At 43.8% G+C, this 14,753-nt stretch overlaps 2 protein-coding genes across 4 annotated transcripts in view; one reads left to right on the top strand and one right to left on the bottom strand.

Moving 5' to 3' along the window:
• LOC127654692 (unconventional myosin-Ib-like) overlaps window positions 1-8,761 on the bottom strand; it is a 146,717-nt gene extending 137,956 nt beyond the window's left edge. For all 3 annotated transcript variants that reach the window (XM_052141969.1, XM_052141971.1, XM_052141972.1), the window contains exon 1: window positions 8,576-8,761. The gene's annotated coding sequence lies outside the window, so the exon portion shown is untranslated. The remainder of the gene's footprint in view (window positions 1-8,575) is intronic.
• A 2,650-nt stretch (window positions 8,762-11,411) lies between these two features.
• On the top strand, window positions 11,412-14,184 carry LOC127654695 (uncharacterized protein C3orf38-like). The gene is made up of 3 exons (XM_052141977.1): window positions 11,412-11,603; window positions 11,817-11,992; window positions 12,731-14,184. Exons 1-3 carry the CDS (start codon window positions 11,477-11,479, stop codon window positions 13,292-13,294), a joined length of 867 nt encoding a protein of 288 aa, XP_051997937.1. The 5' UTR covers window positions 11,412-11,476; the 3' UTR covers window positions 13,295-14,184.
• Window positions 14,185-14,753: the final 569 nt, after the last annotated feature.

The following is a 14,753-nucleotide window of genomic DNA, read 5'->3' as shown; positions in this document are numbered from 1 at the left end:
TTCTTCATTGGGCAAAGAAAAAAAAAAAAAACGACACTTTCCATAAAAAAAAAAAAAAAAAAGGTTTGCTTTGTCACTGCGAGATTCGGCACGAATGTTCACTCCAGGTGAGAATGGATCATTAGGAATCTATTGTTTCAATTAAAATGTTGATCGAATCGAGAAATCGTGCAGAACATTTGGTGCGCAAAGGCCTTTGGGCAATGTATTTTAAATCCAATTGTTTAAAAAAAAAAACTGCATGAATTTGTATTTTACTTTATTTGTATTATAAAAATTAAAAACATAGGCTAGGTTTGTTATTTTATTAAAACGTTTAAAAAAAAAAAAAGGGAAAGAAAAGTAGATTTCTACATTGTCTACATCTAAACTCACCTCCACAATGCTAGGGACTGGTTTTAACTCATTGCTATGTTTTGTTTTTTAGTGGGTTCTAAGTGGTTGCTAGGGTGGGGCTAGGGCATTTCTAGGGTGTTCTAGGTGGTTTTTAGTGCATTTCAATGTGGTTGTTTGGGGGTACTAGGTTTTTTCTAGAGTGTTACAACAGCGTTTCTAGGGGTTCCTGAGTGGTTTTAGCGCATTGCTATGTGGTTGTTTTGTTAGAGGACTTTAAGTGGTTGCTAGGGTGATTCTAGGGTGTTCAAGTTGGTTCTCTTACGAGAGGTTCTCTCGTATTGCGTAAGCTAGCTTACGCTACGGGAAAGATTAATCTTTTCTGAGATATTGAAGCCAAAAAATTATCCTTAATTTTTGTATCCATTGTCAACGCAGTGCGGCAACTGCAGACCTTGAGCGGGCTAGCTAGCGAGCTCATAGGTTGCTCTGTGGCAACTGCTGCAGCCTATAGACGAGCTTGGGCGAACTCGCATCCAATGAGAGGCGTCCGCGCGCTCACTGCATCAAAGCCCGCCAAAATGGGCGTGACTAGAGTGCATATAAGCGTAGTTCGTAGGCTGGAACCCTGATTTTCATCTCTTCAGCGAAGCTCTTCGCATCGCTGACCTGGAAGCCGCGTCGCCGTTCGAGGGGCATCAAGCAAGCGTGGACAGCGCTAGAAGAAGCCGGCCGTCTCAGCCACCTTCAGCCATCCTGCGAAGCTACGCCATCCGACGACGTATCCTTTTATTCAGCAAGCTAGTTCTCACGAACTATTCACAAAAGAGTACGAGCGTCTTTTTCAAGATGCCTCGCCCACTTGCGCCTCATGTCGCGCCCTTCTCAGCACAGGAGACCGCCACATCATCTGGCGCTGTCTGCCTGGGACTGGGGCACGCAGAGCTCGCCCTCACTGAGGCGGATGCGATTCTGCGAGGAGCTACCGATGTCGACCCTGCGGGCTCGACTCGAGCGCTCAAAGCAGAAACCGCCGCGCCGCTTACCTTCAGCCGCGCAGGAAGAAGCGCCGCTCACAAAGGCTGCCGGAAACTGTGGTTGAAGCGACTGCCTCGCCGAGCCTCTCCCTCGAGCATCGCTTTACCCTCCCCGCCCCGGACGCCGCGCAGTTGCCACCGAGCGGCCGCACTGCTGCCATCTCGGATGACGAGGCGGAGGATAAGGGCCGCTGTTCCATCATGGCTTCGGACAGTGAGGAGTGGTCAGGCTCCCAAGCCTCCTCCTCGGCCCAGGAATCGAGCAGGACCAACGGCGGAGTCGAAGGGGAGTTAACACGACTCCTCACACAGGCCGTCGACCGCCTCGGGCTCGAGTGGTCACCGCCCCCTGAGCAGGCACCCAACAGACTCGACGGCTGCTTTCTTCAAAGCCATCGCCGCTCTACACCCGCGGCCCGGGCCGCTCCCTTCCTGCCGGAATTACATACGGAGCTTGCAAAGTCGTGGAACGCTCCTTTTTCAGCCAGGACCCGTTCCCACGTCTCCACCTCTCTCGCGTCGGTGGACGGCGCCACTGAAAGAGGCTACTCGTCCATCCCCCCGGTCGAGGACTCGGTAGCAGCACACCTTTGTCCGCCCTCCGCGAGATGGCGTTCCAAGCCTGTGCTCCCGTCTAAGGCCTGCAGAGCGACTTCCGCCTATGTTGGCCGCACCTATTCCGCCGCCGGCCAAGCCGCATCTGCTCTGCACTCAATGGCCATTTTACAGATCCTACAAGCAGACCTTCTTCGGGAGTGGGATGAGAAAGGCAGGCACCCAGAGGCAGTTACTGATCTACTGGCGCTAACAGACCTCGCCCTTCGGCTACCAAAGCTGCAGCCCAAGCTCTAGGGAAGTGCATGGCCTCGCTGACTGTGACCGAGAGACACTTATGGCTAACACTAGCCGACATGGGAGAAGCAGAGCGCTCCACGTTCCTCAACGCACCGCTCTCTCCGACCGGTCTCTTCGGCTCCGCGGTGAGTGGCATTGTTGACCGCTTCTCAGAAGTCCAGAAAGCCACCCAAGCCATGAACCTCTTCCTGCCGCGTCGCTTAGCTCCTCTGCAGGCCGCTCACGTGATCAGCCTCCTGCACGAGCCTCTTCACAGCGCCCAGTTCAACAAACTCAGACTTCTCAGCGTCGACAGGGCGGCTGCCCTCGATCAGCGCTCAGACAGCCGCCGCAGACCGCCGCCCAGCGGGCCTCGATTTAAGGTAACGCTGAAACCAGAGCAACCGAAGTCTTCCTAACTTTGTTGAACAAACGACGGCTCAGTCCGCCGCGGCTGGACCACCGTCAAAGCTTTGCCCCTGTCAGTCCCCTTCTCTCAGGCTACTACAGTGGTGAATTTAGCAGCCAACAAGCCGGTGACACTGCCCGCTTGCTCTGCACTCAAACGCCGTTTTCACGGCGACCCAAATAAATCTTGTAAAGAGCAAACATGTCTTATGTGTAGAAAAAGTGCCCAAAACCCAGTGTTCGCCCCTACACACAAGCATAACACATCCCGTGCCCCTATCAGAGCACGCTCTCATAAAGCGGTTACTGAATCGCTCGAAGCGCCAGAGTCAATGAAGGCGCCCACAAATGCGTCGCGCGCCCATTCTCTGCCCGCTCTGTCACACGACCAGCCCTATGTGTAGAAAATGTGCCCACAATCCAGTGTTCACTTCTGCACACAAGCACTGCATGTCTCGTGTCCCCACCAGAGCACGCTCACATAAAGCGGTTACTGAACCGCTCGAGCGTCAGAGTCAATGAAGGCGCCCACAAATGCGCTGGCGTGCCCATTCTCTGCCCGCTCTGTTACACGGCCAGCAAACATTCCTCTGTGTGTAAGTCCCGTGCCCATGACTATGCTTACGCATCACGTAACAGATGTGACTCTTTCCCCATTCATTCCAATCGGAAGTCACTCACAAAACAGCCTGTTCATGCTGTCTGCGAGCAATCATGCATAAACACACTAAACGCGCTCACACATTTTGTTCACGCTCTGTGTGCGGCAATCAGAGCGAATTGGCCATTCACCCTCTAGCGTTACGCTTCAAAGCGTGGGAAGCTATTCCAGGGATATCCAAGTGGGTGTTAAGCACAATACAACAGGGCTATTTGCTACAGTTCGATCGCCGCCCTCCTCGCTTCAGAGCTGGCTCGAAACCACTGTGAACACGGAAGCAGCGTGCATGCTTCGTTCAGAAATAGCAAGCCTTCTGTGCAAAAGGGCCATAGAAAAAGTGCCACCCTCTCTGAGCTGAGTCGGGGCTTTACAGCCGTTATTTTGTTGTTCCCAAGAAAGACGGCGGCCTCAGACCCATATTAGATCTCAGGGTTTTGAACAAGGTGCTTGCAAAAAGACCGTTCAAAATGCTTACAATCAGGAAACTCCTCGCGCATGTGCGCCAGGGGGACTGGTTTATTTCTCTCGATCTGAAAGATGCATACTTTCAGATTCAGATAAATCCCCGTCACAGGCCATTCTTGAGATTCGCCTTCGACGGCCAGGTTGATCAATACACCGTCCTTCCGTTCGGCCTGTCCTTAGCACCCCGTACTTTCACGAAGTGCATGGAGAGGTCTGCGGAGTCAGGGTTTGCGAATTCTGAACTATTTGGATGACTGGCTGATTATGGCTCAGTCATATATGGAGCTTCTGTCTCACAGAGCAGTTCTCCTCAGCCATCTGAACAGTTTGGGTCTTGCAGTCAATTGGACCAAGAGCTCACTACAGCCCAGTCAGACCATTTCCTTCCTGGGAATAGAACTAGACTCCGTGACAATGACGGCTCGCTTATCTACACAGCGCGCACGCCGTGTTCAGCGACTAGCCGCATCTTTTCAGATGAACAGCCTCACGCCTCTGAAGAAATTCCAGAGAGTGCTAGGTTACATGGCCTCAGCCGCAGCAGTACTTCAGCTGGGTTTACTGCACATCGCCCGCTTCAGCATTGGCTAAACACCCGCGTCTCGCCGGGCTTGGGCCACAGGCCGCCAGCCCATCAAGGTGACTCAGACCTGTATATCAGCTCTGCAGCCCTGGACAGTGGCCGAATGGTATCAGCGGGGAGTGACAATGGGAGCTGTATCTCACCGAAAAGTCATCTCGACAGACGCCGTCCAACACGGGTTGGAGCGCGGTCTCGCGAGGGCTCTCCGGTTTTCGGCCTATGGTCAGTTCAGGAAAAGCTCCTTCACATAAATTGTCTGGAAATGATAGCGGTCGAGTATGCGCCGTGCGCTTTCTCCTGGTCATTCAGGGTCACCACGTCCTGGTCCGTTCGGACAACAGATCTGTGGTATCCTACCTAAACCGTCAGGGCAGTGTCAGATCCAGGAACCTCTTCCATCTGACTAAACGCATACTGAGTTGGTCCCAGTGCCACCTGCGCCGCTGAGGGCGACGCACGTGCCAGGCCACCTGAACGACGGCCCGGACAGACTGTCCAGAGACAATATTCCCCAGGGGAATGGTCCCTGCACGCTCAAACAGTCCAGATGTTATGGCACCTATTCGGCAGAGCAGAGATAGACCTCTTTAGCGTCCAAAGAGAACTCTCACTGCCCAATATTTTTCTCGAAAGCGAGGACGCCGCTGGCCCAGGACTGGCCCAGATGCCCGCTTTACGCCTTCCCTCCTGTCTCGCTATTGCCACAGGTAATGCAGAGGATCAGGGAAACGCGTCACTCGGTGCTCCTCATAGCCCCGCGTTGGGAGAATCAGACATGGTTCCCGGAGCTTACGCAGCTGTCACTGACAGCGCCGTGGCCCATCCCAGTGAGAGCAGATCTCCTCTCTCAAGCTCGCGGCACAACCTGGCATCCCCACCCAGAGCGCTGGGCGCTGCATGCGTGGGTGATCAATGACTACCCGTCGCTCTGCCAGAAGGAGTAATAAACACCATCATACACGCTAGAGCCCCTTCCACGAGAAGACTCTATGCGTCAAAATGGTCTGTGTTCTCAAAATGATGCACCGACAGAGACCTGGACCCGCGGACATGTGGGGTGTCGTCGCTGCTCATATTTCTACAAGAGCTGCTGGATAAGGGCAGATCCCCATCCACGCTCAAAGTGTATGTGGCGGCCGTTGCGGCGTTCGCTGAACCTCTGCACGGCCAGTCATGGGGTAAAACGAGCTGGTCATCCGCTTCCTCAGGGGAGCTAGAAGGATGAACCCCGCGCTCCCATCGGTTCCTATCTGGGATCTTTCTATAGTTCTCGAAACTATGAAAGCCCCCTTTCGAACCACTTCAATCCGTGGATTTGAAATACCTTTCACTCAAAACCGCTTTTCTGACTGCCCTGTCATCAGTCAAACGTGTGGGAGACCTTCACGCGCTGTCTGTCAGCGCTGCGTGTCTTGAGTTTGGACCAAGTGACTCCAAGGTCATTTTAAAGCCTAGACACGGCTATGTTCCCAAGGTGATCGGTACTCCTTTCAGAGCACAGGTCATTTCCCTATCGGTGCTGCCAGCACCGATAGCTGAACGCGACGCCAATCTCCTTTGCCCGGTCAGAGCACTGAGATTGTATACTGCGCGCTCCGCTGCTTTCAGACGCTCTGAGCAGCTTTTCGTTTCGCTCGAGGGCGCACCAAAGGTCTCGCGCCTCGAAACAGACACTATCTAGATGGATAGTGGACGCTATTGCTGCTGCATACGCGTCAAAGACCTGCCATGCCCGTTGGGCATTAGGGCTCACTCCACTAGAGGCATGGCATCCTCGTGGGCATGGTCCAGCAGGATTTCCATTCACGACATATGTGTGGCAGCGGGATGGACTTCCCCCTCCACGTTTGTCAGATTTTACAATATGGAAGTGCCCGCTCTGCAGGCAAAACTACTAGCAGTTTAATACGCTACAGCTCCCCTGGTGAGCTGCACTGATGGGACCGCTGCTCTGTCGTTCCCTTCCCACTATGTGCTTATGTATTACACAATCAATGACCCGCATTCTTGCCGGCCAAATATTTTTTCCCCACTCATAAGGGCTCCCCCGGGTCCCCCCTTAATTCCCTGGGGCTCTTACAGTGGATACTTGGCGCGCACGGTGTTGACAATGGGTTCCCGTAGCGTAAGCTAGCTTACGCAATACGAGAGAACCTCTCGTGAAGAGAACGTATCGGTTACCTAACGTAACCTCGGTTCTCTCTAGATGAGGGAACGAGTATTGCGTAGCCGGCCGTGCTTCGCGCCACGAGCGACTTTCCGCTTCAGTCAATGAAAACCAGGGTTCCAGCCTACGAACTACGCTTATATGCACTCTAGTCACGCCCATTTTGGCGGGCTTTGATGCAGTGAGCGCGCGGACGCCTCTCATTGGATGCGAGTTCGCCCAAGCTCGTCTATAGGCTGCAGCAGTTGCCACAGAGCAACCTATGAGCTCGCTAGCTAGCCCGCTCAAGGTCTGCAGCTGCCGCACTGCGTTGACAATGGATACAAAAATTAAGGATAATTTTTTGGCTTCAATATCTCAGAAAAGATTAATCTTTCCCGTAGCGTAAGCTAGCTTACGCAATACTCGTTCCCTCATCTAGAGAGAACCGAGGTTACGTTAGGTAACCGATACGTTTTCATGCATTTCAAAGTGATTGTTAGAGGGTTCTAGATGGTGTTACAACAGTGTTTATGGGGTTTGAGTGGTTTTAGCGCATTGCTATGTGGTTGTTTTGTTAGGGGATTCTAAGTGGATGCTAGGGTGTGGCAATGCGACCAGGGCATTTCTAGGGTTTTCTTGGTGTTTTTAAGTGCATTTAAAAGTGGTTGTTCGGGGTTCTAGGCAGTTGCTAGGGTGTTGATACAGTGTTTCTAGGGTGTTTTAGGTAGATGCTAGGGTGTTCGGAGTGGTTTTCAGCACATTGTGATGTGGTTGTTAGAGGGTTCTAGGTGGTTACTAGGGTGTTACAACAGCATTTATGGGGTTTGAGTGGTTTTAGCGCATCGCTATGTGGTTATTTTGTTAGGGGATTCTAAGTGGATGCTAGGGTGTGGCAATGTGACCAGGGCATTTCTAGGGTATTCTTGGTGTTTTTTAGTGCATTTAAAAGTGGTTGTTCGGGGTTCTAGGCAGTTGCTAGGAGTGGTGGTGGTGTAGTGGTCTAAACCACATAACTGGTAAACTGTTAATCAGAAGGTCGCTGGTTTGATCCCCACAGCCACCACCATTGTGCAAGGCACTTAACTCCAGGTTGCTCCGGGGGTATTGTCCCTGTAATAAGGGCTCTGTAAGTCGCTTTGGATAAAAGCGTCTGCCAAATGCATAAATGTAAATGCTAGGGTGTTGATACAGTGTTTCTAGGGTGTTTTAGGTAGTTCTGTGTGCTTTTCAGCATATTACAATGTGGAAGTTAGATAGTTCTACAGTAGGTGGTTGCCAGGGTATCTCTAGGGTTTTCTGGGTGGCTGCTTACCAGCCTCAAAAACCCACCCTCAAATTATATTCTGGTTCCTCATTCAGTGCAAATCTGTGGAATTCAACAATTTGAGGAACTATTAATGTCTGTAACACAAGTTTTATACTGAGGGTTAAAGAGTTTGTTCAATTCCCTAACCCTAAATGAGCAATAGTAAAAGTTATGCTTGCATTAGTGGGGTTGTTGTGTAAGAACTCTCAGCTTTGTTAGATCATCCTCAAACTCAGCAGGCTTCTTTGTCTCAGCCATTCAACAGAAGAGCTTACCGCGAGTGTCTGTCTGCCATCTACACTATCTATGCAAATATTATAGGCTACCGTTGTGCTGATCTATCCTTCTTATCATAAAGTCTCTATGAATGCACACGTTGCTTGGCAATTGACACAAACTTTAAACTTTTTTAATCGAGCCTCATGTTCATTCCTTCTTCCCAATTGCAGATAAATCTACTTCAACTCAGCCAGCCAGCTTACACTTATAATGTGATTACAAGTCTAATGAATTCGTTTTACTTGCGCATTCACGCGAATCAGCGCTCGTGCGTTTCATCTCCACGCGGTTGGTGTGTTTGTTTAATATAAGACTCTGGCATCTGTTTTACAACAATAACTAAAAACGTTACAAAGTTTACAAGGAGCCCATTCATATTAAAACCAAACCACTCACACTCCGCGTACCTTTCTAATATTACGTAAATGCACGAATGCCTAAAGTTCACCGCTTAGTAAATACAAAATGTCTTTCGTCCTGACAGAAAAAGCAACTTCGAATGAATGAAATCAGAACTTGCCTTAGAACTTTAGTGTAAAATGTCCTTTTAATCCACTCTTGGAGACAAAGCTATTTCCAGCTCCCAGATAAATTCAGAGTTTGCAATTTCTGTGTCCCGTTCCCTTTGCTATATATCCCGTGAGAAGTGTCGGGATGCGTCTCTCGTTCAATGAGGCTGACTGAGACTACGGCACCATGAACACGAGAGGAGAGGGTGGCAGGAGTCCCGCTGATAATCACATCATCCCAGAAAAACGCCCATCATCGCCAACCCATTGAACTATTACCACAACTATCAGGGAACAGAAAACCAGTCGTAACACTGCCATCGTGCGTCGTCCTGATGAAATTGCACCACTTAATAGTCTGTTATTATGAGCATCTACAAGTTCAGCATGTACTGTATTTACCTGGAACATACACTGCAATTTACATAAGGCCAAATTGATATTTACGCAACTCTTCATCTCTACTATATGTTTAGGCTAAGTCACTCTACCCATCATTTTTTCAACAATTTTATAATTCCAAATTTATATTGACATGTTTCCTATTTAAAACAATAGGCAACATATATGTTACAGAGCTCTAAATTTACTGCCTTCAGGTTATAACCCCAATATTATATATATATATATATTGAACAGCATGAAAGTTCATGACAGTGTTTTTAAGGTGCATAAGATCAATATATCCTCTGACGAATACTTCCAGAAGAGTATTCTAAATTATTATAATTAAAAAAATAGTACTCAAATACATGATTTGGGTAACACTGGATAATGGACAACATTTGAGCAATGCTTAATATGATATATGTGTAGGAGCTGGGTCATGTTTTGCAGATAGGACTGTATATAAAAATGTACCATGGTAATACCCACCCAGCAAACACAGAACGTTCCACTAATGTTAGCATATGGTTCCCATTTGATAATTTTTTGGGAACCAATTTTTTTTACATTCTAGGAACATTCTCTTTAGGTTCTATTTCTAATAAACAAATACGAACATTCCCATTAATAGCCTATGTGTTCTCCTTCAATAGTGTAAGATGAGTTCATTTTTTTTTTTTGTTATTAAGTCTATTACACAGACTATTTAAGTCTATTTGTTTGGTTTGATGACAGATTTTTCAAGTTTTAGTTACAATGATTGTAGTATGGTATTGAATTTTTTTTTTACTTTGTCCCCTGTACTCCAAAACATTTATATTATGGATAAATAAATGGCATATTTGTTAATAAAAAAAAATACAGTAAACGTTATTCTGGTGTTAATGACGCCACTCTTAATTTTGTTTTAGCTGTGTTAGTGTCTTGATATCAGGTGATATGAAGAATGATGTAGCTTATTTTACACTGGGGATAGATTTACATTGGGGAGGTATCTGGTCTTTATCAGTTGTTTAAATTGTCATTAGATGACAATTAAGTGCTTCCTTTAGACTCATTTTAACATGATAAGAAGCTTTCAGCTTTGTCATTTTAATCCTGTTACATAACTGCCAAAGCCATAGACAACGTTATGTTTCCTTCCACCTCTTCCAAAATGAAATCAGATCTGTACAAAGGAACCTTTTTCATTGCTTATAGTGCCATCATTTTACCTACTATATCTCAACATATATAGGGGGTAGTTAGTCATCGGGGGTTAGTTTTCAGACATGGAAATTGTCACAAGGATAATATCTTACAAACCATGAAGTTTTGTGTTAAAATTACACAAATCTTTTTTTAAGATTTTAACTTTTTACTATCAGTCTCCACTTTCACATAATTTTTTTTTGTTTTTGGCATTGTGCATATCGCCACCTACTGGGCAGGCAGGAGAATTTATAGTAAAAAGAACTTAATATTTATCTGTTTCTCACCCACACCTATCATATCACTTCTGAAGATATGGATTTAACTACTAAAGTCTTATAGATTATGTTTATGTTTTTCAAAAAAATCTATGTTTGTGTTCTGCAGAAGTCAGTGAATAAATTATGAGAGAATTTTCATTTTTGGATGTACTATCCCTTTAAATTAGAGTAATTCTTTTGAAATCTATCCACCAAACAAAGATTTCAGTATCATAATATTTTCGTTATAGCTGTTGAATAAACACTTAAATGCAATAAAACCATATGGGCACATTTAGGCAAGGGCCAACTACATGATAGATATATGTTAACCAAAAGATTTTACTGTGTTTTCATCACCATGGTAGGCTACACTATATACTTCATAAATGTCAGGTCAAGACAAGTCAAGTTGTTACATTTGATCAGGGCAGGTTGTCATATGTGTCATACATTTATATAGTTCATAAATGACAATATTTGTTTGATATTTTTGTGTGTTATCTTTTATATTTTCTTGTTTTTGAGCTTCATAATTGTTCCACCTTTTTCATTTAGCTGAAAAACCTATAATATCCTGGTTAATGCTGGTGTGGTTAAAAAAATGTTTTTTAAAAAAAGGCATATTGTTTTGGTTGGGTGATGATGGGACCTGTATTGGTGAATGTTGTCACAGTTGAGTTCAATGAACTGTATCTTCTTAGCTGGAAAATAACAGTGGAAATGTTAAATTGCTTTATTGTAGCCAGGAGTTTAAGGCATGTGTCTATACAGAAACGGACTTAAGCCTATAAATACAATTATTTATTAATATTAACATTAGAAATATTTACTGGAGAAAATTGTGGGAAAGCTATATGATGTTTCAGCGTTACAACTGATAGTGAACTTTAGTGTAAAAGACTAGCCCGGACATCTTTGGTAGAGAAGACTTTTATTTTGAATTTTGAATTTAAATTGACCGAGGAGGCGCTGTGGTGCGACACAACCACGGACACAACGCAAGCAATCTACAGAAACAGTTCATATCCTGAGTAGGAGTATGATGTGTAGCTTCACATAATTTGTGAAAGTATGTCACAGTTGTCAGTGAAAGAGCAAAGTGGCTGTAGAAGACTGTTGACATTGTTACCCAAGGAAGACTTGTTGGCCCTTACCGATACAGTTACGAATCGTCTGATAGCTGTAGGGAGTACTAAAGGTAAGGCAGTACTGTAAAGCCAACCAGCTTCCGTGTAGCTGTGCCCTAAACATTGGCGATGTCTGATATGCCCAAAAATATTGTCTTGGTAGCCAGCTCGCTAGGTTTTTAGGCACAGCTATTGTGACTTTGTTGTATTATGGCAGTCTATTGATAAAAATTGGTGTATTTTATGAACCGTGCAGCTTTCACAATCTGTTTTCGGTCCATCAGAGGCAATTGAAGCCATCATAGCATACTCTCAGGATGCAGAGGAGCTGCTCAAAAGGAAGAAGGTGCACCGTGATGTCATTTTTAAGTATCTTGCCAATGAAGGAGTTGCTATTCTTCCGAACACGGAGAAATATCAGCTGGTCAGGAAGACCCTTGAGTTTTGGTCATCTGATGAGGTAATGTGACAGTTTGCCTCTCCAAAATTCTCAGAACAGTAATGCAAAAGAATAAAATAAACGATTGAATTATTATAAGATGTATTAATACATCATGGTAGTAAAAATAATAATAATAATAATACAAATCTTTGTATTACAGTGACATTTGACCTGAATTGTGAAATGCTATACTTCTAATCTAAAACAATTTGACATATTCATTTATGTATATAATTGTATTGTATAATAAATGTGTATAGTTGTATAATGTAATAATTTATACATGAAATGATATTGAGAGACCACTTGGAATATTTGTACTTTTAAAATTCTTGGTCACACCTCAGGACCATTGGAAATGAAGGGTGATTAAAAAGTGAAAAGTTGATTTAAAAAATAAATAGATAATCCATTTACACATTATGTGGCAACTACCCCAATATAGAAGAAGGGAAAAAAAAAAAAAAAAACGATATTACAGTAATGCAAATCTAATGAGAATCACAACTGAGAGTAATGTGAATAATAAATAAATACAATTGCAAAACATACTTAAATGTCAGGAATATAATGCCACAATGCAACATATCTTAATTGTCCTAAAACGGGCATTCATTTTCTTTTTGCAACATTTTTCTTTTGATTTTGTGGGGAAATGTGACCCTTCTGAACGTGTAATTATTGACTGTTAACTTGCATAAGTTTGTTTTTTAAGGCATTTTTATTTTATTTTTACCTGGTTTATATTTTTAATAGATGCTAAAGCCAAAAATTGAGAAGAACACATCTGCTTCTTCAGATAAGACTGGAGATGGTCTGTCAGATCTTGCAGCTTTGGGAAAACAGTTTTGCCAGTGGTTCTTCTGCCTTCTCAACTCTCAGAACCCCACACACGGTCAGCCGGTGCAGGACTGGGGTCCTCAGCATTTCTGGCAGGACGTGAGACTTCGGCTTCTGTTATGCTCTGGAGAGCAGCGTGTAGAAGAGTTCAATGGGGCAGAGTTGGTCAGCCAGCGGCTTCATGCTCTTGTGGGAGAAGAACGTCTTTTGTTCTGCCCGAATTTGGAGGGTCTTGGGTTAAAGTGTGTATCTTCACCTCATGGATTGGTGTTTGTGGCTGTGGCTGGGACCATCCACCGTGACAGTGCCTGCCTTGGGATTTTTGAGCAAGTGTTTGGGCTCATTCGCTCACCACTGAACAATAATCATTGGAAGATAAAGTTTGTGAATGTTAAAGTAGATGCACAAAGTGCCATCACTGACAAACAGTTACCAGTAATTACATATGACTCCAACGAGTTGCTAAGCCTTTGCAATTGAGCGTCTGTGAACCACACATGGTTTGTGTGGACATTTTTTGATGTGGTAGTGACAAAACTCACTGAAAAAGGAATATTCTGTACAAGTTAAGCTCAATCAACAGCATTTGTGGCATAATGTTGATTACCAAAAATAAAACAAAACATTTGACTCGTCCTTTGGTTATATATTTAAAAAGGAATAATAAATAAATACCCAGACAACAGATTTTTGTTGTCCTGTCTACGAAGTGTTAACATTGTATATAACTTTTCACAGATAAGGTTAGAAAGCAATTTTATCACACTAAAACCATGTCAACATGTCTTGTTTATATCTTGTGTCTATTCTTTTGAAACGGTGTGTATTTCAATGTTTATGGACTGGCCCCAATCACTTCCATTGTAAGTGCCTCACTGAAACTGCAATTTTGACTTTATTTAGCTTTAATTTGGAAAATCAACATTGTGCCTTAAATGCTGTTAATTGAGTTTAACCTGTATTGAACCAGGGACATTCCTTTCACCATAGATAATCGACATGTAAATAACGTTATCGTGGGGTTCCAAAAAGTATGGTAAAATGTATGGCACCTGAAATTTAGATTTAGATTTATGTAATATTTATTTTATTTGACTTGTCGTTGTTGATTTTTTTTTTTTTTATAGAGAACTAAATTGATGGAAAAAAATAAATACAAATTAATGGAGAGATAGAAAGCTACAAATTGATTAATTAATTAATAATTTAATTAATACAATGGATCCTGTAAATTAAATTGCCATTTCATTATTTTAGGTTCTTTTAGATTCTTTTTTCCTTCAAATTACTAATTTGTATTTCAACCTCATAAATTATTTTTGTAGTTCATTTCATAAATGTTCCAAAATGAAAAAGTGGGGATCTTTTCTTGTGAGCTATCTTTGATTTATTTTTTGGAATTATATATAAATATATAAATACCTAAAACTACCACTGTTCTAGCTATCTGATTCTTGATGAATACTTTAATCAATACTTTACTCATTTTGCAGTAAAACATCTGAACTCATCTATGTCTCATGGCTCTTTTTTTTTTTAATTTTTTTTATTTCTCATCAGTATTGAAATTAGAATCTTAATGTATCTTTGAAGGAACTTTGGATACACATCCATCATTGAATCTACTTAAAAATATTTTACAGCAGGAGTATTACATTCGATCATTCCCATAATTAGGCTTTTTATAGTAAAACCGTTAAAGGGATAGTTCAACCCAAAATGGAGATTTTCTCATAATTTACTCACCTTCAAGCCATCCCAGATGTGTATGACTTTCTTCTGCTGAATACAAAGATTTTTAGAAGAATATTTCAGCAATGTAGGTCCATACAATACAAGTGAATGGTGATCAAAAAAGTGAAGGTTAAAAAAAAAAAAGCACATAAAATCAGCACAAAAGTATTCAATATAATACCAGTGGTTAATTCCATATATTCAG

The sequence above is a fragment of the Xyrauchen texanus genome, chromosome 14, assembly GCF_025860055.1.
Source record: "Xyrauchen texanus isolate HMW12.3.18 chromosome 14, RBS_HiC_50CHRs, whole genome shotgun sequence".
NCBI classification, from domain to species: Eukaryota; Metazoa; Chordata; class Actinopteri; order Cypriniformes; family Catostomidae; genus Xyrauchen; species Xyrauchen texanus.
The sequence above is the reverse complement of the archived record's forward strand: the minus strand, read 5'-3'. Positions and strand labels throughout refer to the sequence as shown.